We start from the raw sequence: 26,987 nt of genomic DNA, 5'->3' as shown, positions 1-26,987 counted from the left end.
CTTGTAGAATTGTAAATCTCGCCGAGTTGTGAGATTTAGAACATTATATAAAGCTCAACAATATTTATTGAATACAACATTTAATTAACTGATAACATTCCAACATTCCGTGATCGGTCCACAAACAACTGAAACTACTCTACCATTACACTCCAGTTCCTAAACAACCAAATCGGAAATAACAGAGAAAAGACATGTCTTCTAGCGAAACAAAGCATGTCCTCTTATTGCAATCAAATACATGCTTTGGAATGAGATCAATACTTAAATTAAATGCCCTGCTCAAGCATTGCTCTGACTCTCATTGGAAGGCCGTAAAGTCGGATAAAACCAGCAGCATCAGCTTGATCATATACATCGCTGCCCTCGAATGATGAGATATCTTGCCTATAAAGGCTGAAGGGACTCTTCCTACCTGTTACGGTAACAGACCCTTTGTACAATTTCAAAGTCACAGAGCCTGTTGTGGTCTCTGTAATCTTCTGCATAAAGGCGTCCATGGACTCACGGAGTGGATCAAACCATCTTCCAGCATACACCAACTCTGCATACTTAAGGGCTAATGAATCTTTGACCTGTATTGTTTCTCGGTCAAGTGTCAAAAACTCCAACTCCCGTGCGGCAGCGAAAAGGATAGTTCCACCAGGAGTTTCATAAACTCCACGGCTCTTCATGCCTACAAGCCGATTCTCAACCATGTCGATACGACCAACTCCATGCCTTCCACCTATCTCATTGAGCTCGGTGAGTAAAGTTGCTGGTGAAAGCGTCTTCCCATTGAGTGAAACAGGAAGTCCTGACTCTATACCAATTTCCAAATACCTGCAAGACATAATGCATGATTTCAAACATGTAAGGTTCAACTTCGAAAAACAATTCCAGGGTGCAGCCTTTCTAGAAGGCATAACAGAAACTTGAAGCTGTTTATAGAGTGAATTAGTAAAACTACAAGAAAGCTTACTCGGGTTGATCTGGAGCATCCTCTGGGTCTACAGATATCATGTACATATCCTTTTGGGGCTCATTAGCCGTGTCTTCCAAAATATCACCCTTCAAGTCACAGATAGCATACGTTAGAGAAACAGTAACATGTTACTCCCAAAGTATAGTTTTGGAAGCTACACTTCATAATGCATAATCCTAGGTCAAACTAAAGATAAGCAAATTCTGACAATGCAGCATAGAAATGATGCAGTGCATTCCCTTTAATGATTCATATGCTCTCTAGAGACTGGGAAAAAAATGAGAGGCTTTCTTGAAATACTAAATATGGTTCACACAATGCATACCTCGTGGCTAAGATGCCATAGGTTCCTATCCCTGCTATATATGGATTTCTTTGTCACTGGAACAGGAACATTGTGCTTTTTAGCATACTCAATGGCATCTTCTCTCCCTGTAATATCCCACTCCCTCCATGGAGCCACAATGTTTAGCTTGGGGTTCAGCGCAAAGAAAGTGAGCTCAAATCGAACCTAAAAGTTGATTAAAAAAAGTGAGATTAATATAATCTGCATGACATAGTGATGTAGTTAAAATAGTAAGACATGCCTGATCATTTCCTTTTCCTGTACACCCATGGGCGACAGCATCAGCTCCAACTTCTTTGGCAACATCCACCATGGCCTACCAGTCGACACACATCAATCAGTAAGCAATGACACGTACACAGACACGACAGATACAATTATTTGAAGAATGCAAAGTCCGACACCGATACATGTCAGACACTAGACATGTCTTTAATATGAATGAAGTGTGGGTGCAACATATTTGATATTTACAAGCGGAAAGGTTTTACTTTTGCCAATTGAAATGAAATATCAAACTTCAAGCAAAGTACCTTTGCAATTACAGGACGGGCCATTGAGGTCCCAAGCAAATACTTCCTCTCATAAATGGCACCAGCACGCAGGCAAGGAAATACGTAATCTTTAACAAATTCCTCCTGCAAGTCCTTTACAACTAATTGAGAAGCTCCACTGGCTTTGGCTTTGGCTTCTAAACCGTCCAATTCTTTTATACCCTGTGAAATTAATTTTGTTACCCAACATGCAGTACATCAGCAACAAACTCTCCTAGTCGGATGTCTACAATCTTAAAACACCTCATCCAATAAACAAGTTAGACAACAATAATCTTGATTACAAAAAAGGAATGCTAAAAGTCACAGCGTACTTGGCCAACATCAGCAGTGAAACAAACAACGTCACAACCATAATTCTCCCTGCAACATCAAGATTACTAAATAAGATGATATAACAAGAACGAAACTATACAGCAATACATAAGGGAGAGAGTTGTGAACTTGTGACAGAAATCTAGTAGAAAAAGAACTAGGTAACATCTATACCTCAACCATGGGACAATGACCGATGTGTCTAAGCCACCACTGTAAGCCAGTACAACCTTGTTCAATTTTCCACGCAGCCCGCTACCCTTCTTGGCTTCAGAAACATCCACAGCAGAATCAACGTGGGATACTGCTTTTACAACTGCATAATACGAAAACCTCAATAGCATTTCAAACATTAAAATTAAATACCAAACAGCATCTAATCAACATAATGAACACACGAACACACAGTGCCTCAACAGAATTCATTCACTTTCAAACTAAACCATGCATGACCTAAGAAGCCCCAAATTACCCCTCCAGAAAATTATATGTTTAATACAGATACAACATGATTTTGTTAAGAAAATTATCATCTTCAAAATCCAAGTGAAAACAAATGAGTCAATTCGATTCCAACAGATAAAGACTGCAAATCAGAGACACACACATGCAAATGACTAATTCTGTCTTCACAGAAAACCAGATCCGCCACCTTAAATTAAAATCATGGATTCACCATTGTTTATAAATCAAGTAAATCTAGGCAATGCCAACCAAATTTCCAGTAGATCTTGATACAAAATAATCTCACCTTGAAGTCTACGGGCACCAACATTAGCTCTTGGTTTCAACTACACATAATAGAAAAGTCCAAAATAAGATCAACACAAAGATAAAAACCAAAAAGGCGTCTCAAGATATAAAGTAAAAAGATATGTTTGTAAATTCCAAGGATTAAAGTTTGAATTTTTAAAGATTACCTGTTTAAATGAACATGGGCTTGCCTTCCAGAACCTATTAAACAGAATGTGCTCTGCAAATAAAAATCAAGGAAGCTGTTATTAGGGTCATGATAAATTGTTAACAGGGTTCAAAAGACGGGGTTTTGAAACTGTTATCATGATTCAGAGACATGGTAACTAACATAGCATTAATGAGAGAGGAAAGGGTTAGAAAGGAGAACCTGTTGCATTTAGGGAAGGAGTGGCAGTAAGGCATGGATGTGAAGGAAGTGATTTCAACTGAGCCATTGTTGAAGTGAACAGAAACAACTCTTGAACTAAATAATGCTGCTGCTTTGGTCGAATATAACGAGGGTTTCCAAAGTTTATAACTTTCACGAAATGACCAAATTGGTCACAAAATAAAGGGTTTTTTTCTTTTCTTTTTTGTTTGCAAACTAATAAAATACACGTGACACATGTGTATTATTTCAATACGCGAATTTGTATCAGAAATAGTAAAATAAATTATTATTGAGATTAATTGTTATGCATTGTCAGTGTAAAAAATTTTATATTGTCAATGCATCACAATCATTCGTTTATATTATTTTTTAAATGAGATATATATAATGCATGCAATAAAATTTAAATAAAATATATTTTTTCAATACATTATTTTTATTAATAAATATTACTTTTAGTTTTTATATTATTTATAAAAATATTTGAATCGGTATTTTTTAATATATATAAATAATATTATTTATAAAAAAATGGATAAACAATACATTATTTTTCAGTATTATATTTTTGACTAAATTATAGTTTTTGTCCTCCTATTTTGGTTTATTCACGATTTTGGACCTCCTATTTTCTTTTTAAATAGTTTTGGTCCTCCATCCCAAGTTTGATCCAAAAAACGCTTATGTGAATTATTATTTTTAACAACATGTCATATTTTTTATGTCAAGTCATTAATTATAACAAAAAATAATTATTTAATTTAAATGTTATATTTATAATTGGTGTTCTTCGTTGCCCTATCTTCTTCGTTGTAGGTCGCGTTCGCCATCTTCATTTCACATCGCGATCCTCATCTTCTCAATTTCACATCTCAATTCCCCCATCTGTTTCAACCTTGCTATTGGTTTAATCATTAAAAGTGTTTTAAACGGTTATGGATTATGAGTTTGTGCAAATATCAAGTTCTTCTTCTCATTATAGGAGGAGAAAGATGCATTGTTACTATGGATTAGATTCACCTCTTGTGACTGTGTGGACATCTCAGAATCCATGACGAAGGATCTATGGGTGTGGGTTGTATAAGATATATCTAAATCCCTAATTGTTAATTTGTATATTCATCTCTTAAATCCCTAAATTTCACGTATTGTTTTATATTATCCAGCTCCAAGGAAGGAAAGGATGTTCATTTTTTGAATGGTATGATGAGCAAACTTCAGACCATTCACAGGAAATTAACTCACTTTTGAATAAGGTTAATGAATTGAAGAAGAATGATGGTTTAGCTAAGAAGATTGATGTCCAATTCAAAAAGAAGATCAAGTTTTTGGTTATTGATTTGGTTTTGATCATCCTACTGGTCACAAAAAACTTGATGTAATTTTGTTGAACAAATTGTGTTGATGTTGGAATGTTACTATCAGTATATTGCAATGAGGTTTTGTTGTAATGGAGCAAATTTGTAATTTTAAATATTATATTGTAATAAAGTTAAGTTGTTATTCTATTAACTGATGCATAATGTTGGTGTCATAATAATGAGGTTAATTTGTAAAGTCAATGTATAATGAGGTTAAGTTGTAATGCTAAGTGGTATTTGAATGAAGTTAATTAATAATGTAAAAATGATGCATAATGATGTTGTCATTATAAACTCATTGTATACTATGTGAGAAAATATTAATACTTCATTAATAAATGATGAATTACAAAGAATCATAGTAGGTTTCAAAATAAACATGTGATCCATTACACAAAACAGTCAACTTGATTCTAAAGAAGCCAATACCATTACAAAAAACAGTCAATCTGATTCTAAAATTGTCAATACCATTACACAAAATAGTCAACCTGATTCTAAAGTATCCAATGGCAATACACACAAAAAAGGACATTTGACAACATGTTCTATGAATTAGTTTCTTGTGTTTGGGGAGCTTGTGATTATTGTGTCAACACAGTGGCTGAATCATTTGTTGATGCCTTCCTTTGCTTCTTAGCCTTGGTAACCTTGTTACTACCTTTCGCTAATTGTCGATTCTCCGTTGTTTTCCCTTTGCAAGTTCTTGAATTGTATCCTAAAATCCCACAATTTTTACACTTAATAGTGGTCAAATTTTTTGGTAGTAGATTGCTTGAAGTTGGTTCATCATTAGCCATATCTCTTTTCTTCTTAGGTCTACCTGAAGCTCTTCTCATATTATTCATGTCTTCCACAAATTTCAAAACATTTGCATCATTGTTAAGAGGTCTAAGCTCACGCTCAAATGAAAACTCCGGGTGATGATACCACATGCACTTGATTTTTACATAATCCAAATTGTTGATAACCTTCATAAAGTCCATATAAGACATAAAATCCACATCAAATTATCTTTATTCGGACTGCATATGTATCAGCTGGCCTAGAGCAAACAAAAAAAATACAGTAAATTTCAAAACAGCATAATAGACTAAGAAATATTCAATAATCAACCCAAAAATTGTCAAAACTATTTGAAATAACATCTCCTTATGGAAACCAACACAATAGACTAAGAAATATTCAATAATCAACCCAAAAAAATCCAGCTGATTCGAAATAGAAAAACTTCATTCTTAATCACTAATCAACAGACCTAGAACAATACTTAGGATCTTCCTTAGTCCAAGGCAAAGGTTGTCCATAAGAGTACGATATTTATGCCAGCAAAATCAAAGGGGATTTAGGGTTTTCGAAGATTCAGCAATAAAAGACTAAGATTTTGAGATTTATGGCACCTTACCTAGAAAAGAAATTATTGTTTTCGTTATCAATGTTTGATGTGTGATTCTTCTTCGTTATAGCTTGGTGTGTTCTTCGTTAAAACGTGATGTGTGATTCTTCCATTTTTGTTCTGATTGTTCTTCGTTTTGCATGTCTTCTTCGGTATACTTGAGTTATGTCTATTTATCTTCCATTGTGATTTCTTTTAATTTTATATTTTTATTACAATGACCTGGCAATTAATTAAATTCAACCCCATGCCACGTCATACAATGACTTGACACATAATCAAAAAAAAATCACATAAGCGTTTTTGGGATCAAATTTGGGATGGGAGACCAACACTATTTAAAGAAAATGGGGGGATCAAAACCGTGAGTAGACAAAAACAGGGGGGACCAAAACTATAATTTAGCCTATTTTCTATAAGTTGAAAAAGAATAAAAAAATATATCTTGAATATCATAGTCTTTATTTTGCACAAAAGAATAGTAGAATAAATATTTGTCTCATATTAATCCGTTATTAACCCATAAAATCATTTTTAACCCGTAAAATTATTATTAACCAATTTTAATGTCACATTTTGTGTGTGTATATTTTCCTGTTCGCCGGAATTATTAACCAAAATTAATGTCACCTTTTTTCGTATACATCTTAATTAGTGAAATACAACGAACTAATTTTATTTTAATTACAAGGATAATATATTATTGCTTAACATTAAAAAATTCAAAATTTTATATGAGAAAAAAGAATATGCATTGACAGTGTAAAATATTTTTACACTGTCAACCAATGAGACTCGTGTACCCCGCCACATCACACTTTTATTTTTAAAATACTGTAATGATTTGGCAATATAAAATATTTTGATTGGATGTCAGTGTAATAGTTTTTACACTGACAGTGCATTACCTTTAACCTCATTTTTTATAATTATAAATTAATTAAATTTAAATATTATCTATATAGTATACTATTAACAATAAACCTTTTTTCTATTTTTTAAACAAAACGAAATACTTTTACTTTGAGATAAATAAATATTATATCATTCTATAAAATCTCAAATATAACAATGAAGATTAATGTCTTCTTTTTTGTATCATTCTAACTATTATATATATATATATATATATATATATATATATATATATATATATATATATATGAGTCACGATAAAATGATATCAAGGTGTCAAACTTAGTAATATGACACATCTGATAACTCTTTATTAGATATTCGTATAACAAAATTCACCGTTAAATTGAAAGCTATTATTATATAGATTATGTCTATAAAATTTAATATTCATGATATTAAATTTTATATTCATGATATCAAATAATTTCCGATTGATATTAAATTTTATATTCATGATTTATATGATAATAGCTTTCAATCCAACGGTGAATTTTGTTATACGGATATGCGATAAAGAGTTATCGAAGATGTCATGTTACTAAGTTTGACACCTTTGTGTCATTTGATCCTGACTGATATATATCAAAAGACACCCATGTGTCAAACTTAGTAACATGACACCTCTGATAATCCTTCACTCAATGTCTGTATAACAAAGTTAATCATTAAATTGAAGGTTATTATCATATAAATCATGCCTATAAAATTTCACATCAATCAAAAATCATTTGATATGTTAAAGAGAGTGATAAAAATTAACGGTTTTTACAAAAAAAAAATGTAAGAAGTTAGTTTTTATGTATCTCATTGATATGTTAAATGATTTTCGATTGATACTAACTTTTATATACATTATATATATATGATAATAGTTTTTAATTCAATGATGAATTTTCTTATACGGGTATGTGGTAAAGAGTTATCAGATGTGTCATGTTACTATATTTGACACATTGATGACATTTGATCATGATATATATATATATATATATATATATATATATATATATATATATATGATCAAATGACACCAAGGGGTTAAACTTAGTAACATGACACGTTGGATAACTCTTTACCGCATATTTGTATAACAAAATCTACTGTTGGATTGAAAGATATTATCATATAGATCATCTCTATAAAATTTAACATCAATCGAAAATCATTTGATATGTTAAAGAGAAATATCAAAATTAATGATTTTGTTAAAGTCGTGTAAGACGTTAATTTTTATACAAATAATATTATATTGAATTCGAATTCAATTTTTTTTATATACAAATAGAATTTGAATTTTTATTTTGAATATAGAATATATATTTCATTCGTATTCTAATATATTTCCTTCCTATTCATTCAAGTTATAGATAATATATTTATATCATGATCTCTGATTATAATACATCGGGTGCTAATGAAACTATTTTCGTGAAATTTAACTGTCTCAATTCTCGGGCTATTGCGGAAAAAATTCGAGTTCCTTTTGGATTTCCTTCTTTATCAATGAGAACCGCTGCATTATCATCATACTTTATTATTATACCATTACGGTGTTTTAGTTCTTTACAAGTACGTACAATTACAACTCTGATGACTTGAGATCTTTCTAAAAATGAATTTGGCATTGCTTTTTTGATTACAGCAACAACAATGTCACCAATATAAGCATATCGTCGATTACTAGCTCCTACGATTCGAATACACATCAATTCGGCGCTCCACTATTATCGGCTACATTTAAATAGGTTTGAGATTGAATCATATCCTTTTTTCTTATCTTTGAGTCAAAAAGTTGAAGTAAAAAAATATTATGTGTTAAAAAAACGGAGAATTGCCTTTTTTCATACTAAAGATTTATCTCGTTGACATATCAAATGATTTTCGATTGATGTTAAATTTTATATAAATTATTTATATGATAATAACTTTCAATCCAACAGTCAGTTATACAAATATGTGGGGAAGAGTTAACAAATGTGTCATATTATTAAGTTTGACACCTTAGTGTCATTTGATCCTCTCTCTCTATCTATCTATCTATATATAGAGAGATTCTATAACGGACATTTATTTATAATTATGAAGTAATTACTATAATTTATTATTGAATTACAGGTCAATTGTATTAATTGCATACTATCTTCTACTATATATATTCATAGAAAAAGTTAATTTTATTATTATTATTATAAAGTAAATTATAATTTTATATAATTATTTTTAATAATATAATAATTTATAATTTAAAAAAAATAGTCATAATAGTTGTTTCTTTCCTAGAAATATAAAGTAAAATAAAGACAAAAAGGTGAAGAGAGAAAACAATGGAAGGAAGAAGAGAGGAAACCATGATGAAGAAAAAAAGAGAAAATGAAGTGAAACTTCCGAAGTTGGGTATATTAATTAAAAAAGAGTTATATTATTTTAATAATAAAAGTGAGGAGTTTAGTGTTTAAAGACCAAAAAAAATCATCATTTTAGTGATGTGACCGAAGCAAAATAAAGGGCAAATTGGAATTTTCTAGAGCATATTATTTTCTTATATGATAGATAGGGATTTCAATAAAAAAATATTGTTTAATTAATAGATTAATAGATCTCAGCATTAAATTATTAAGTTAGGGTTAAATAACTCAACCAAAAAAATAAAGAAGTTTCTATAAACAAAATCAAAAAATTAGAGAGAAACTAAAAGAAACTAAATAGAAATTTAAATTATTATTAGAGAGAAATTTAAATTATTGGAGAGAAATTAGAGCGAAATTTAAATTATTATTAAATTATGAGAACTCAATGTTGTATGTTTTCATAAGAATCGTAAACTCCTTTAGATACTTAAGTCTGTATTCTATTGTGTAAGTATACATAAGTAGGACGAAATTGAATGACTTAAGTTAAAAAAAAAACAATTTTATGTATCTTTAGAGCCGAGTAGACCCATAAGATAGTAGAATCCACTGAAATTATTATCCCATCCCATTATAATGCTGAATTTTTCAGGTAACTCAAGACAGGATAAAGGTAAAGGTAAAGTCGTGCGAAGATGTTTTGAAGAATTCAATGTTTCAAGATAGTTTAAGATATACATATCTTAGTATTTTGTTAGGCACTCATGTATATCCTATGTCATATGATGTATTTTGAGGATATTGGACATCTAAGTAAATGATATCGTTAAACACTTATGTTGTATAGTATCAATTAACATTTATATGATATTATTTTAGATATATATTATAGGGGGCGTTACAAGCGGATTTGTTGAGCAGTCTAAAACCCCTTTATACGTTGCAATGCTAATTAATAGTTATTTTTTAATTAGAGTTATTATATTATATTTAAATTCTTTTATTTAAAAATATATATACAATTAATTATTTATAAGCACTGTGCTAATATTTTATATTTCTTTTTTAAAAAACGGAATTTATTATTATCAATAATAACAAACTCTACAATTTAGAAATATTTTTTTGTTGACAATATGTAATGCAAAATAATGCAATAAAGAGATTGAAGGTCCGGGGGTTGTTATGAAAAGGAAAGGTACTAGCACCCTAATCATCTATAGTATCCTATAGGAACCTCTTGAGATATTTGTGTTTGATTATTGTTGTTTGATAAAGATTGGGGAGATGAGAAAAGAAGTATGTTTTATTGCTTTTTTTTATTTGAAAAGACATAAAGTCTTGTGCCTACGTTCCAATGAATGATCAAAATCCCGTAGTTCGGAGTACAAATGACAAAAGGGTTTATTTAGTTGATTTTAGAAGAAGAGACAAGTTGTCATCTTAAGGAGAATACTCATCTAAACTACCACGAATATGAGAAGATGGATATTTGCATCATTATGAAGGAAGGGCTCCAACTTAGATATAGAATCTACAAGTATGCCACTAACTCCTTCATATGGAAAAGAATCAATATCAATTTCAATCATTACTATGGAGTAGGAGATTTATATCTCAACTATAAAGATGATTCATGTCTAGTCTCTTTTGAGAAAGGGTTTAAAATGAAAAATCCAAGTGGCAAAAGTTTTGAATGAGATTTGTGTTTTTTAGTCTTATAGAAAGATTTCTATATGCTTAAAGTATTTTTACAGCATTTATGAAGAAAGAAAGTTTGAAAATTCAATGACCTAATGTAAATGTTTTTTTATGAAAGAAGTTCAAGTTTGAAAAAATCCTAAGATTGGACTAGGTTTTATAAGGGGCTAAAGGGCACAAGGTGGGTAAAGGAAGCTACAAACATACACAATGAATATGCATATGACAATAAGTCAACTATAATCCCTTTCCTTTGGATTGAAACATAAGCACAAGTATCATGCAAGAAATATCATGGATTAACAATATGCATTAAGAAAGCATATGAACAAAATCACTACCATGTATCAAACTTAAACACCTCAAGACACCAATCAAGTTCATCAATAAAGAATGGAGCAAAAGACATGGCATATAGAATAGTTCATAACACATGGATCATACAAGCATACTGTAACACCCCGATTAAAATAAGAGAATTATTTAATTGAGTTAATAGTATTTTATTAATTTAATTAAATAAAGTTGAATTATTGGATTATTATTATTATTATTATAGATATTATTTATTTTAATAATAATTAAATAAATAATATAATTGGAATATGAAGAGTGGAAGGGTAAAAGTGGAATTGGGTAAAAGAGGCCAAAGGAGATAACTGAAGGTTTTCATTTTCACGTATTTTGCCTCAGAGTCAGAAAAGGGAGAAGCGCTGAAGAGAAAGAGAAGGAAGAGGAAAAGGCCAAAGATTGCTCAGAGCTTCCTTCAATCCAAAGAGGTAAGGGGTCTGAACCTTATTAAACAATAATATGCTGAAAATGATGGAATATTGTATGAACGAAATTGGGATTTTAACCGAAGGAAAATTCGTAAGAATTAGATGCAATAGTGTTAGAAATTGTGAGATAAAATAGGGTATGACTCGTGTTAGGAGATATGAGTGATTTTGTGTGAAATTGGGACTGTGAACGGTTGAATTGGACAGGTTCGTAGCAGAGAAAACCCATAGCAGATCTGGAAAACTGGATTCTGGTCATACGCGTATGGCACTAGGCAATACGCGTATGGGAGGGCTTAGGAAAGGGAGTTTTGGCGCTGGTACGCGCCATACGCGTGTGATACGCGTATCCCTGGATGTGGTACGCGTATGGGGTATGTCATACGCGTACGAGTGAAAGAGATGGAATTTTGAACGTGAAATGGTCTCTGGTGGTACGCGTATGGGGAAGTGATACGCGTAGCATACGCGTATGGGAATGGCCAATACGCGTATGGATTTGGCCAAGCGTGGGCAATACGCGTATGAGCATGGGCAATACGCGTATGGGCAGACTTGTGGTCTTTTCTAGCTGTTGTGGTGCAGTTTCGGTTGTTTAGGCTGAGCGAGGTAACTTAGCTGATGCATAGTATACGAGGGATCAATTCCCGTTGCTTGAGTGGTATAGATATTAGTAGAGTGCGATAATACTATGTTTGATTATGTGGCATGATGTGATATGCTCTTATGATAGAATGTGTTAATGATGATGATAATATGACTATATGATGCTGTTGTTGCTATGTTGATTATGATGAATGCTTGGTGTGCATGCATTCATGAAAGGTCGATGCCTAGTGATGAACGGACTGAGTTCCAATGACGTTGTTGACTCCGGGCTTGTTGAGGGGCTTGGTTCCTTGCGGGGAACTCGGATTCTATGGTGATGAATCTGGGAGTGGTGATCCTGTAGTGGTCACAAAATGGGTATACCGAGTCGTGTTGAGTCATGCATGGGTGTGTGCATTGCATTTGCTGTGTTGTGTTGTTGATATTCATGAGTTTATGGATTATGATGATTATGATGAATTGTGTTGGCATATGTGAAATATATTTATATTTATATTTATATTTTCTGTCGTTATATTATTATTTAATAATGTAGTTCTCACCCCTTCTGCATGTGTTTATGTTCATCTATGATGAGCAATGTGCAGATAAAGTGGAGTAGCTATTGTTGAGGTTCGAAGAATAAGTGTAGAGTTATTCTACAGAGTCAAGTCAAATGCTCTGGTCATGTGACACCGGGGATTATGGGATTCGATAGCCAAATTATCTTTATTTATGTTGTTTATGATGAATAATTGTTGAGATGTTTTGTTGAGATCATGTTGACACATTATTATAATAATTATGTTGTTGTCCGCTGCGAATTTTTAAATCAAATAAATAATATGTTTTATGTTGTGATGCGATAAGTGTTATGTTTTAAGAAATGTAAACTCTTCTACATGTTGTACTCTGATAATCAATTTAAATATGTCGTTTGGGGTAGAAGGGTGTTACATTAGTGGTATCAGAGCATGGTCAGTCCAGTCGAGTCATAATGTGAGGTTTCCCTGTTGGTCAATTAGTGTAAATGACACTGTTGATATTTAACGGTTGTGGTTGTGTTGTGCAGAGTATGGCCGGAGAAAATGACCGTGCGATTGCTGAGGCTTTGACGGCTATGGCGCAGGCTATGCAGGCGCAGCAGAATCCGCCGGTCGACGAGTTTAGGAATTTGGGAAGGTTTCTGAAGAATAACCCTCCTACATTCAAGGGGCGCTATGATCCCGACGGTGCTCAGATTTGGCTGAAGGAAATTGAGAAGATTTTCGGGTGATGACGTGTACTGAAGCACAGAAGGTGCAGTTTGGTACGCATATGCTATCTGAAGAGGCTGAAAACTGGTGGGATAACACTCGCCAGAGAATTGCAGTACCAGGTGCTGAGATGACTTGGGAAAGGTTCAAGACGGCCTTTCTAGAGAAATATTTTCCTGCTGATGTGCGATGTAAGAAGGAAATGGAATTTCTAGAACTGAAGCAGGGTAACATGTCTGTTGCTGATTACGCCTCGAAGTTTGAGGAGCTGGTGCAGTATTGTCCTCACTATAATAATGCTGATGCTGAGGAATCCAAGTGTGTCAAGTTTGAGAATGGGTTGCGTCCAGAGATCAAACAAGGCATTGGTTACCAGGAGATTCGTAGGTTTCCTACACTGGTTAATAAGTGCCGGATATTTGATGAAGATAGCAAGGCTAGGACTGCTCACTACAAGAGTCTGAGTGAGAAGAAGAATAAGGATCGTGGTAGTCCTTATACATCTCCGAATGGTAAAGGTAAACAGAAAGTGGTAGATGAGAAGAAGCCAAGTGGGGGAGGATCTTCCATAGCTGGTAAATGTTTCAAGTGTGGCGAGCCAGGCCACCGTGCTGATAGCTGTACCAAGAAGGTGCTGAGATGTTTCCGATGCGGTCAGACTGGTCATAGAGTTACGGAATGTAAGGATGCTGGTCCGACATGTTTTAATTGTGGCGAGAAAGGCCATATCAGTTCGCAGTGCTCGAAACCGAAGAAGGCGGCTACTGCAGCTCATACTACTGGTAGGGTGTTTGCTCTGAGTGGGGTTGAAGCTCCTAAAGAAGATAATCTGATTAAAGGTACTTGCTTGATTAATAATGTTGAATTGCTTGCTATTGTTGACACTGGTGCTACTCATTCGTTCATTTCGTATGAGTGTGCGACCAGGATTGGTGTGAGTATGTCGTCCCTAGGCGGAAGTATGGTGATAGATACTCCTGCTAATGGTTCTGTGAAGACTTCTGTTGTCTGTCGAGATTGTCAATTGACGATCTTTGAGAGAGAGTTCGTGGTGGATTTGGTGTGCTTACCCTTGCACCAAATTGATATTATTCTGGGAATGAATTGGCTAGAATTCTATGGTGTGTTTATCAACTGCTATAGGAAGACGGTGCGGTTTTCTGAAGTTGGTGAGAATGATGAGGCAAGATTCCTATCTGCTAGGCAGGTGGGGGAATTTGTGAAAGATGAAGCTCAGATATTCGCTTTATTTGCGTCTCTGCAAACGGATAAGAAAGTGGTGAGTGTAGAATTGCCTGTTGTCTGTGAATTTCAGGATGTGTTTCCGGAGGATGTAAGTGATTTACCTCCAGAACGTGAAGTCGAATTTACCATTGACTTAGTACCAGGTACGAGTCCGGTGTCGATGTCTCCTTATAGAATGTCGGCAACTGAATTAGTTGAATTGAAGAAGCAACTTGAAGAATTGCTTGAGAAGAAGTTTGTGCGTCCAAGTGTTTCTCCTTGGGGTGCACCAGTATTGTTAGTGAAGAAGAAAGAAGGTACGATGAGGTTGTGTGTCGATTATCGGCAGTTGAATAAGGTGACTATCAAGAATCGGTATCCATTGCCGAGGATTGATGATTTGATGGACCAGTTGGTTGGAGCTCATGTTTTCAGTAAGATTGATTTGCGGTCGGGTTATCATCAGATCCGAGTGAAGTCAGATGATATTGCGAAGACTGCTTTCCGTACGAGGTATGGTCATTATGAATACACTGTGATGCCGTTCGGTGTGTCTAATGCTCCAGGTGTGTTTATGGAATATATGAATCGTATATTTCATCCGTACCTTGATACTTTTGTTGTGGTGTTCATAGATGATATATTGATATATTCTAAGACTGAAGAAGAGCATGCAGGACATCTGAGACTTGTCTTGCAGGTGTTAAGAGAAAAGAAGTTATATGCAAAGTTATCTAAATGTGAATTCTGGTTGAAGGAAGTGAGTTTCCTTGGCCATGTGATTTCGAGTGGTGGAATTTCCGTTGATCCTGCTAAAGTTGATGCCGTATTACAGTGGGAGACTCCGAAGTCTGCTACTGAGATACGCAGTTTTCTGGGGTTGGCTGGTTATTATCGCAGATTTATTGAGGGCTTCTCTAAGTTGGCATTGCCGTTGACGCAGTTGACTAAGAAGGGTCAAGTGTATGTGTGGGATGCAGCTTGTGAAGCGAGTTTTGTTGAGTTGAAGAAGCGGTTGACCAGTGCTCCAGTGTTGACCTTGCCTAATCCTGGTGAGTCCTTCGTTGTTTATTGTGATGCTTCTTTGATGGGTCTTGGTGGTGTTTTGATGCAGAATGGTAAAGTTGTAGCTTATGCTTCTAGACAGTTGAGAGTTCATGAGAGGAATTATCCTACGCATGATCTAGAACTTGCAGCTGTTGTATTTGTGTTGAAAATGTTGAGGCATTATCTGTATGGTTCCAGATTCGAAGTGTTCAGTGATCACAAGAGTCTGAAGTATCTGTTTGATCAGAAAGAGTTAAATATGAGGCAGAGGAGGTGGTTAGAATTACTGAAGGATTTTGACTTTGAATTGAGTTATCATCCCGGTAAGGCTAATGTAGTTGCAGATGCGCTGAGTAGAAAGTCTCTACATATGGCTATGATGATGGTTCGGGAGCTTGAGTTAATTGAACAGTTCCGTGATATGAGTTTGGGTTGTGAAGTTTCCGCTGGTAGTGTAAAGTTGGGTATGCTGAAGTTGACTAGTGGAATTCTAGAAGATATTCGGAATGGTCAGCAAGTTGATGTCGCCCTCGTTGATCATATTACTATGGTTAACCAGGGTAATGGTGGTAATTTTGAGATTGATGAGAATGGCATCCTGCGATTTAAAGGTAGAGTTTGTGTTCCTGATGTGTCTGAATTGAAAAAGAGTATTCTTGAAGAGGGCCATAGGAGTGGATTGAGTATCCATCCAGGTGCAACTAAAATGTATCAAGATTTGAAGAAGTTGTTTTGGTGGGCTGGTATGAAAAGAGATGTTGCTAAGTTTGTGTATGCCTGTTTGACCTGTCAGAAGTCAAAGATCGAACATCAGAAACCGGCAGGTATGATGCAACCTTTGAAGATTCCTGAATGGAAGTGGGATAGCATTTCCATGGATTTTGTGACGGGATTGCCGAGGACGGTGAAAGGTAATGATTCTATTTGGGTGATTGTGGATCGATTGACTAAGTCGGCGCATTTCTTGCCGATGAAGATTAATCACTCTTTAGAGAAGTTGGCAGAGTTGTATATTGAGGAGATAGTGAGGCTGCATGGTATTCCATCCAGTATTGTGTCTGATAGAGATCCCATATTTACTTCTAGATTTTGGGAAAGTTTGCAGAAAGCGTTGGGGACTAAGTTGAGGTTGAGTTCAGCTTATCATCCTCAGACTGATGGTCAGACTGAAAGAACTATCCAATCCTTGGAGGATTTGTTGAGAGCTTGTGTGTTGGAGCAGAGTGGTTCTTGGGATAGTTATTTGCCGTTGGTGGAGTTTACTTATAATAATAGTTTTCATGCTAGTATCGGTATGGCTCCATATGAAGCATTGTATGGTAGGAGGTGTAGAACTCCATTGTGTTGGTATGAATCAGGTGAGAGGGTTGTACTCGGACCTGAGATTATACAGCAGACGACTGAAAGGGTTAAGATGATTCAGGAGAAAATGAAGATTTCTCAGAGTCGTCAGAAGAGTTATCATGATAATAGGAGAAAGGCACTTGAGTTCCAAGAGGGAGATCATGTGTTCTTGAGAGTTACTCCGACGACAGGTGTGGGTAGAGCTTTAAAGTCTAAAAAGCTTACTCCGAGGTTTGTGGGTCCGTATCAGGTTTTGAAGAGGGTTGGGGAAGTGGCGTATCGGATAGCTTTACCGCCGTCGCTTTCTAATCTGCATGATGTGTTTCATGTATCTCAGTTGAGAAAATATATTGCGGATCCTTCGCATGTTGTTCAGTTGGATGATATCCAGGTGAGGGATAATTTGACCGTTGAGGTGTTGCCAATTCGGATAGATGACCGAGAAGAGAAGACCCTGAGAGGTAAGAAGATTGCTCTAGTGCGAGTTGTTTGGGGAGGTCCAGCTGGTGAGAGCTTGACTTGGGAGCGTGAAGATCAGATGAAGGAGTCGTATCCGGCTCTATTTGCTTGAGGTATGTTTTCGAGGACGAAAACTTCTAAAGTGGGGGAGAGTTGTAACACCCCGATTAAAATAAGAGAATTATTTAATTGAGTTAATAGTATTTTATTAATTTAATTAAATAAAGTTGAATTATTGGATTATTATTATATATTATAGATATTATTTATTTTAATAATAATTAAATAAATAATATAATTGGAATATGAAGAGTGGAAGGGTAAAAGTGGAATTGGGTAAAAGAGGCCAAAGGAGATAACTGAAGGTTTTCATTTTCACGTATTTTGCCTCAGAGTCAGAAAAGGGAGAAGCGCTGAAGAGAAAGAGAAGGAAGAGGAAAAGGCCAAAGATTGCTCAGAGCTTCCTTCAATCCAAAGAGGTAAGGGGTCTGAACCTTATTAAACAATAATATGCTGAAAATGATGGAATATTGTATGAACGAAATTGGGATTTTAACCGAAGGAAAATTCGTAAGAATTAGATGCAATAGTGTTAGAAATTGTGAGATAAAATAGGGTATGACTCGTGTTAGGAGATATGAGTGATTTTGTGTGAAATTGGGACTGTGAACGGTTGAATTGGACAGGTTCGTAGCAGAGAAAACCCATAGCAGATCTGGAAAACTGGATTCTGGTCATACGCGTATGGCACTAGGCAATACGCGTATGGGAGGGCTTAGGAAAGGGAGTTTTGGCGCTGGTACGCGCCATACGCGTGTGATACGCGTATCCCTGGATGTGGTACGCGTATGGGGTATGTCATACGCGTACGAGTGAAAGAGATGGAATTTTGAACGTGAAATGGTCTCTGGTGGTACGCGTATGGGGAAGTGATACGCGTAGCATACGCGTATGGGAATGGCCAATACGCGTATGGATTTGGCCAAGCGTGGGCAATACGCGTATGAGCATGGGCAATACGCGTATGGGCAGACTTGTGGTCTTTTCTAGCTGTTGTGGTGCAGTTTCGGTTGTTTAGGCTGAGCGAGGTAACTTAGCTGATGCATAGTATACGAGGGATCAATTCCCGTTGCTTGAGTGGTATAGATATTAGTAGAGTGCGATAATACTATGTTTGATTATGTGGCATGATGTGATATGCTCTTATGATAGAATGTGTTAATGATGATGATAATATGACTATATGATGCTGTTGTTGCTATGTTGATTATGATGAATGCTTGGTGTGCATGCATTCATGAAAGGCCGATGCCTAGTGATGAACGGACTGAGTTCCAATGACGTTGTTGACTCCGGGCTTGTTGAGGGGCTTGGTTCCTTGCAGGGAACTCGGATTCTATGGTGATGAATCTGGGAGTGGTGATCCTGTAGTGGTCACAAAATGGGTATACCGAGTCGTGTTGAGTCATGCATGGGTGTGTGCATTGCATTTGCTGTGTTGTGTTGTTGATATTCATGAGTTTATGGATTATGATGATTATGATGAATTGTGTTGGCATATGTGAAATATATTATATTTATATTATATTTTCTGTCGTTATATTATTATTTAATAATGTAGTTCTCACCCCTTCTGCATGTGTTTATGTTCATCTATGATGAGCAATGTGCAGATAAAGTGGAGTAGCTATTGTTGAGGTTCGAAGAATAAGTGTAGAGTTATTCTACAGAGTCAAGTCAAATGCTCTGGTCATGTGACACCGGGGATTATGGGATTCGATAGCCAAATTATCTTTATTTATGTTGTTTATGATGAATAATTGTTGAGATGTTTTGTTGAGATCATGTTGACACATTATTATAATAATTATGTTGTTGTCCGCTGCGAATTTTTAAATCAAATAAATAATATGTTTTATGTTGTGATGCGATAAGTGTTATGTTTTAAGAAATGTAAACTCTTCTACATGTTGTACTCTGATAATCAATTTAAATATGTCGTTTGGGGTAGAAGGGTGTTACACATACAAGCATGTTAAACCTTAAACAACTATGCCATGCATAAACAACTAAAACAATGTTTAGGAGTAAGTTCGAAGCACATAAAAACATCTTTTTATGATAAAAGTTCACATCATACAAGGGTTCAAGTCATTAAGGTTCATGCCTCCAAGGTTCATACATTAGGGTTGCAAAGCAAGTCACCAACCATAAACATCCATGTACTTCAAGCACAAATCAAATAAACAAGTTATCGTCAAGTTTAAGTCCAAGTATAATCAAGGTATTCAACACATATGGATCAAAATGAGAGCAAATTAATCATGGGAAAAAATTGAATCAAAGCATACTTAAACGAAAAAATAAAAAGGAATAAATAATAAAAACAAATTTTTGGATTTTTTAATATAAAATTAAAAACTAAATAACAAAATAAATGAGCTTTTTATGAGGGGATTCATGTTCAAAACAAACATAATGGTAACAAGAATGAGTGAAGATGATGCTTTTATGAGGGAGTTCAAAATGAGTTTTTTTTACCTAACGGAGTGTGTCCGTTGCACCTTCAAAAACACTTTCAGATGAGAATTAATGATCCCTCTAGCCTCCTTGAATGAAAATATGGAAAGAGTGCAAGAATTATTCAATGTTATTTGTTGCTTGATGATGAATGTTTTTTGTATGTTGGAGCATTGCAATGGAGCCGCCTTTTATAATGAATGAATTCAGATTTGGTGCAGTGGTTATTGGTTTGTTTGATGACTTTGGATCAAATCTAAAAAAATGGTGAAAAATACAAAAGTTCTTTTTCTTTTGGTGTTTAGATAGAGTAAGATCAAATCAAGATCTATTTACAAAGCTCCAAGAAAAGTGGTTGAGAAAACTGATCTTTATGAAAATGGCAATGAAACTTTATGGCAAAATGATCCATGAATGGTATGTTGTTTGGATAATGGTTCAAGCCCTTGTATAATGAATAAATGGTTTGTGTAAAACACTCATTATTCTTATATTTATAAGCATCATAGTCTGCAAAGCAAGATCTTGAGGTTTGGCTTTGGTTTGAACACGAAACTTGACATGAAGATGGACTTTCAATTTGGCCTAACATGGTGACTTTCCTTCTTCGAAAATCCTAGCTCAAGTATGATAAATTCATGCCAATGGGATATTTGGGAATATTTTCCAATCCTTTACAACTTTTATGTTTGACATTTGAAGAGATTCAATATGGATCATGGAGATAATTGGCCATCAACTTTGACAATCTTAGTTGCTAAACACTTGGAAAATTTTCCAAGTGTTGAACAATTTTACAACTTTGAGATCCCATCTTCATCACTTCATATCTTCCAATCCTTATGAGATATTTGGTCCATTCTTTCTACAAAGTTGAAGTATGGAACATCATCTACAAGTACATCCTTTGATCATGAAAAACTATGGCTTGAGGAAGAAGTTACAAACTTGTAAAGTGGGCTTCATGAACATGCAATTTCATAACTTAGAGAAATTTTGAAAACCCTAGATTTGACATTCTTGAACTTTTCCTTGATTTTCTTAATCAAATGCATTCATCAACCATATTTTCATAATTCTTGACTTGAGAAACCCATGATTGACCAAAAAAAGTCTCAAAAGTCAAACTTTGACCTTTAGTAGTTGACTTTTCATCAGATGAATTCTAAATCTTCAATGATCAATGAATCAAACTTCTTTAGTCAATTGAAGCACATGAATGGATAATAATTAAGCACTTGAGGACCTTTAATCATATTTCAAACCATTAGATCATGTCTTGGTCAAAAAGTCAACATCAAAGCAATCTTGATCAAAACCCTAATTTAAGCATCATATGAATTTAATTTGGAACTTGTTGATCTTGAATGGATGCAATCTTGAACTTGACTATGATGAATGGAAATCACTTGACTGTTGTGAATGAATGAGAAGCTTGAATTACTGAAGAATGCCCATAATCTTGACCATTCAATCACTTGAGCTCCTTAAACCAACACACATACCTTGTGAAAGAATCAAACAAGACAAAACATATTTTTGTATTTTCATAAGGTTGGTAATGCATAAAAGGCACACACATGAGATGTTTGATGCTATGCAAATGATGAAAATGAGATGGGATCTTAGGGGTAAAAATTAGGGTATGACAATATCTATATTATCTATGATGATAATTCCATAAACCTTGCATGTCAAGATTCAACTTGGATTATTGATTCAGGTGCCTTGTACCATGTTACTCCTAGGCGTGATTTCTTCTCACCTTATACTGTTGGTGATTTTGGAACGGTCAAAATGGGAAATGAGGGAGTCTGTGAAATTGTTGGGATGAGAGATGTTTGGGTTGCAACTAGTGTTAGATGCAAGCTTAAGTTGAAGAATGTGAGACATGTTCCTGATATTCGTCTCAACTTGATTTATGTCAAAACCTTGGATATTGAAGGTTATCACATTTACTTTGGTAGTTGTGGCATGTGTAAGATCACTAAAGGGCCACTAGTGGTAGCAAATGAGCAAAGTCCCACAACTCTTTACAGGATGTCTATAAAGTTATGCAAGGAGGAAGTGAATGCGGTTGAAGACATATCTAGTGATTAATGACATACACGTCTTGGTCCCTTGAGTGATAAAGGTCAGTATTCTTGCAAAGAAAAATTTTCTTCATGTGAAATGTACTTCTCTAAAAACATGCATTCATTGTTTTTCTAGTAAGAAACACATTGTTTCCTTTAATATTAATGGTCCTCATAGGAGGCCAAATATTATAGATTTAGTTCACACTAATGTTTGCATGAATGATGATAAATCTTTAGGTGGTGCATCATATTTTGTTACTTCTATTGACGACAACTCTAGGAAAGTATGAGTTTTTATTTTGAAATCTAAAGACCATGTACTCAGTGTTTTCAAGCACTTTCATGCAAGTGTTGAAAGATAAAAAAGGAAGGAGGTTAAAATGTGTCAGAGCTGATAATGATGGTGAATATAGAGGTCCATTTGAAAATTATTGTAAAGAGCATCCTAAGAGTGCTTCTTAGTATCATATTAGATTCAGAAAGATGATCGAGATATAATATACATTAAATACAAGAATAAAGATCAATATGATTGAATAACTAAAATAGACATAACACCATGATTGAAATTAATACATATATGTCATAATATAGTACATATTAAACTCCAACAAAAGAGAATTTAACTACTCATGGTGACAATAACAATACATAAGATGTAAAAGTAGAACAACATTAGATGATATCTCAATCATTTGCTGAATCCACTTCGACCTACATTCGGTGTAACGAACCACTCAAACTCTCTCTCATTGATGTGAGAGATTAAAACTATATATATATATATATATATTATATATATATATATTATATATATTATATATATATTATATATATATAATATATATATATATATATATATATATATATATATATATATATATATATAATATATATAATATATATATATATTATATATTATATATATATATATATATATAACCAACTCTCTTTCTTTGACAACCAAATGCTTTATTTATATATATCTAATTCTATCGTTGTTGATTGAGCGAAATGTGACTCATCCAACAAATTTTCCATATTTTACAAAAGAAGCTTTTTGTCTCAGATTCGTTGATCGAAGGGTGTTCACCCAGTAAATTTAACTAGAGTCTTTGCCTCTAATGCACTTTCAGATTCGTTCCCTTGCTCCATTTTGAATGATTTTTTGATTCCTTGTCTTTGCTTCCTACTCATCATTCCTATCATGTTCATCATTCCTATCATGTTCAAATGATGGTAAATTAGTATCAACCCATAATTATAGGAAATATGCACTGTACGCATAAATAAGTAGTTTTATGTGTTATTTCATGAATAAATAAGTGAATAAGTGTTATATCATGAATGTGATCATTATTTGTTCATGGAATCAACAATTTAAAATCCTAAAATTCAAAAGCTTAAAAAAAAACTTTTTAAATTCAAAAATTCGAAGCTAAATATAATCTTTTTATTTGAGAACTTTAAAAAAAAAGCTTGGGCCTACTTCTCTTTTTAATAAGAGAGGAATCTAATTAAAGTTATGCCATGACAATGACAAGCACTACCCAATGTAAAAAAAAACTCTTCACATTAACATTTGTTTTAATCATCTCTCAACAATGAAAGTCGAGTATAATCTCAATCATTTTATGTAAGTCTAAGACATCGAATATATAATATAAACTATAAATTCTAAACAACCACTCTTAAAACATGTCTTGGGTCATAATCAAGTTGAAGATAAGGTTTTAATTTTTCTTTTGTTGCAAGACATCCTATATTGTGAGATTCTTTTTACCTGTTTTTTGAAGGTTTATTTTGTTAGTACAAAACAATCTACGATGTATCAAGTCCAACAGCCGTGACTTCATCTGTCTGTTTATCACCATAACATGTTTTGCCATCTTTGTTGCCCATGAACGATTCTCTATATTTCTATCCACTTTCATTTGCAAGGTCATGGCCATAGACACATGTGTTTTCTGCCCAAATGAAACATCAATCAAGAAAATTTATTTAATGGTTACGTGAAATATTAACGACGCATGACATGAAATCATTTTATTTTGTGATGAAATGAGATAAACCTGTGAATCAGAAATGTTTTGTCTCAATAGACCAGTGCTTCTTAAATCAATATAAGTTTGTTTTTCTTGGAAGAGACGGCACAAAGAATGAAGAGAGGTAGTTTCATTGTGTCCATTGATTTGTAGAGGAGACTTTCCCAATGGAGAAACGTTGTATTGATTGGAGCCTCTTGTATGATTTAATGTGGAGAGAATCGAAGATCGAAGTATTACCACAAGATTAGTTACTTTCGCTGCTAATCTCGAGTCAGAGAAGATCACAATAAATTGAATACTCTCTATCAAAATATTTAACATAACGACATTCTTGAAATCGACAATTATAAAGGAATGAAAGGAGTAATAAGAAAGTTGAATTACCTTTTTCAAGATTAAATCTTCTAGTGATTGTCCTGTTGATGACATTCCATATGCATATTGTGCAGTCTTCTGAAGAAGATATTAGGCCTGTCCTACTAGATGTCATTGCAATAATGGCTCCACTTCATAGTTGAGAAAAAAATTAAGTTGATTGTAATAAGAGTCTTTTTAATTATTTAATAAAAAAATATTTTAAATATAATCACTTTGAAGTTTTCATATATTTCTTAAAATTCTTTAAAAAAATAAGATTATGAAAAAATAATCTAAAATGTACTTTAAATGAGAAGTTGTTTTCACTAACTTGTGAAAATGAGTCATGAATTAACCTTTTAATTCATGACTCATGTGATTGAATACCTGTGTCCTTTCAGCTCATGTGATTGATTTCCTCTAATAATTGAATTAAGACCTTCTTCCAAACCAATATCAAGTTTGTTGACAAATATTGTTCCATTTTCTGCACCACAGAACAAAAGACTTTCAACTTGATGAAGGGTAATGCAAGTTATTGCCAAAGGATAGCCTTGAGTTTGCACAAGCTTTCCAGTCATAAAGTCCCAAACCTATTATGTTAAAAAACAATATCCCATCTTAGTTATATCAATAAATCATCCTCATTATTTTTTACTAGTAAGATTAATTTTGACATAGTTTCATGATCATCACCTTGCATGTTCCATCAAGAGCACTTGATATTATAAATGAATAACCATTGCAAGGCGTAGCTAAAAGGCCTGTTATTGAGGACATATGCCCTGGCAAATGATGTAATAAAGGATTCCAGCTTTCTGATTCTTCCACATCTAACAACCTTCAATCAAATTGAATCCAACAAATGCATCAATATTTGAGTTCAAAATTTGAATAAAATGAGAAGAAAAAAAATATTATTATTACCTTATCATGGACCAGACACACAACATGCCATCAGCTGAACCAGAAACAAGAAGAGAATCATCATTTGAAAATATTATGTGCTTTAGAGATTTATAATGAGCTGTCCAAGTCTTCAACAATTTTCCATTAATCACCTACAATTCATCGCAAACAACAGTTTAGAAGAGATCCATTACCATTCAAGTGCTCTTTGGCAGTGTTTCGATGGTTTTTAACTTTTTTTTATTAATATATTATTATTTTTCCATTTAAATAAATAAATAAATAATATATAAAATAAAAACAAAAAATAAATAGTTTAAAGTTTTCTTACATACATTCCAGATATAAGCATTTCCTGATAAACCACCTCCCACAAGGTATATGCCATCTTTTGTGCAAGAAAGTGGCCCAATGGCTTCCACTGTGTTATTCATAATCGGTTGATGAGGCTGAAATATCGATCTCAAACTCGTAATTTGCATCAATATGTTTAAAAAACAAACTTCGAGAGATATTGTTTGACTTAAGAAAAGAAAATGTTACCTTATTCAAGGGCCATACAACAATGGATCCACCACCAATAGATCCATGTTTGTTCAACTGTGACGCAACAAGGAACTGGTTTCTTAAACACAACAAACCTAAAGGTGGTGAACAACATGTTGGTATGTGGAACATCTTTTCTCCTGTTTCCATGTCCCATATCGTCACTCCAATTCTCATGCTTTGGTCACTGCATGCTACCAATGCCTCTCGTTCTTCCACCACTTGTACCATGTTCATCACAAAATTGAATGGTGTGTGTGTGTGACCAAAGGAATTTCTTGACAAGACAAAGGACAAAGATTTGTGTTGATAGTGTGTGCTTTTTATATTACCTCATTTGCACGTTTTGTTTGCTTGTTGTTAGATTACTAGAAGGATCACAGTGATGAAAAATGCATAGTGAGTGGAGATGTGTGTGTTTCATGCTTATCACACACTTCACACTAGTTGTGCTATGTTTTAACTCAATTCCATTTAGAATTTAATTTTTATGACTATGATTTAATTTAACTAGATGGTCATAAAAAGTATGATTTTTTTCTTGAAAAAGTTACAGAGTAAAATAACTTATGTTATTATACTAACATAATATATTTTAATGCTTTTGATAACAATATTAAACTAAAATCATATTAAATTTATGTTGTTGTTTTTAACAATTTAAATAAAAAACTTTAGTAAAATTTGTGTGTGGAAAAAATAAGAATAACGTGTGTTGTGATAAGCACATCTTGAAAGTAATCTGTCGCTTACATTTGAGAGATTTTTAAGAATATATATATATATATATAATATATAGATAT

At 33.7% G+C, this 26,987-nt stretch overlaps 2 protein-coding genes across 4 annotated transcripts; both read right to left on the bottom strand.

The window, feature by feature from the left end:
- Positions 1–43: 43 nt before the first annotated feature.
- LOC127074046 (argininosuccinate synthase, chloroplastic) lies at positions 44–3,466 on the bottom strand. Its single transcript, XM_051015310.1, has 10 exons — positions 3,303–3,466; positions 3,100–3,152; positions 2,931–2,970; positions 2,354–2,495; positions 2,179–2,227; positions 1,844–2,026; positions 1,552–1,626; positions 1,290–1,475; positions 962–1,050; positions 44–822 (listed from the first exon to the last, which is right to left on the bottom strand). Exons 1-10 carry the CDS (start codon positions 3,367–3,369, stop codon positions 270–272), a joined length of 1,437 nt encoding a protein of 478 aa, XP_050871267.1. The 5' UTR covers positions 3,370–3,466; the 3' UTR covers positions 44–269.
- A 19,787-nt stretch (positions 3,467–23,253) lies between these two features.
- Positions 23,254–26,594, bottom strand: LOC127074045 (protein ROOT INITIATION DEFECTIVE 3). 3 transcript variants are annotated; one of them, XM_051015309.1, is made up of 9 exons: positions 26,182–26,594; positions 25,970–26,087; positions 25,657–25,790; positions 25,426–25,570; positions 25,117–25,322; positions 24,757–24,878; positions 24,397–24,632; positions 24,108–24,291; positions 23,254–23,544 (listed from the first exon to the last, which is right to left on the bottom strand). In XM_051015309.1, the coding sequence occupies exons 2-9, from the start codon at positions 26,024–26,026 to the stop codon at positions 23,414–23,416; spliced, it is 1,215 nt and encodes a 404-aa protein (XP_050871266.1). In that variant the 5' UTR covers positions 26,027–26,087; positions 26,182–26,594; the 3' UTR covers positions 23,254–23,413. The 3 variants fall into 3 exon arrangements, with proteins under 3 accessions (XP_050871266.1, XP_050871265.1, XP_050871263.1); XM_051015308.1 differs by having other exon boundaries at positions 24,397–24,629; positions 25,974–26,087; XM_051015306.1 differs by having other exon boundaries at positions 23,255–23,544; positions 25,974–26,087.
- Between the last annotated feature and the right edge of the window lie 393 nt (positions 26,595–26,987).

This window comes from Lathyrus oleraceus, chromosome 4 (genome assembly GCF_024323335.1).
Source record: "Lathyrus oleraceus cultivar Zhongwan6 chromosome 4, CAAS_Psat_ZW6_1.0, whole genome shotgun sequence".
NCBI lineage: Eukaryota > Viridiplantae > Streptophyta > Magnoliopsida > Fabales > Fabaceae > Lathyrus > Lathyrus oleraceus.
The sequence above is the reverse complement of the archived record's forward strand: the minus strand, read 5'-3'. Positions and strand labels throughout refer to the sequence as shown.

Excerpts from the sequence above, each read along its gene's own strand:
- LOC127074046 (XM_051015310.1), bottom strand. The coding sequence starts at position 3,369 with ATGGCTCAGTTGAAATCACTTCCTTCACATCCATGCCTTACTGCCACT. Across the intron at positions 2,027-2,178 it reads TCACTGCTGATGTTGGCCAA|GGTATAAAAGAATTGGACGG; the intron begins GTACGCTGTGAC and ends TTAATTTCACAG. Across the intron at positions 1,051-1,289 it reads TATGGCATCTTAGCCACGAG|GGTGATATTTTGGAAGACAC; the intron begins GTATGCATTGTG and ends TGTGACTTGAAG.
- LOC127074045 (XM_051015306.1), bottom strand. The coding sequence starts at position 26,421 with ATGAACATGGTACAAGTGGTGGAAGAACGAGAGGCATTGGTAGCATGC. Across the intron at positions 25,571-25,656 it reads TGTGTCTGGTCCATGATAAG|GTTGTTAGATGTGGAAGAAT; the intron begins GTAATAATAATA and ends ATTTGATTGAAG. Across the intron at positions 23,545-24,107 it reads AATAAACCTTCAAAAAACAG|GAATGATGAACATGATAGGA; the intron begins GTAAAAAGAATC and ends TGAACATGATAG.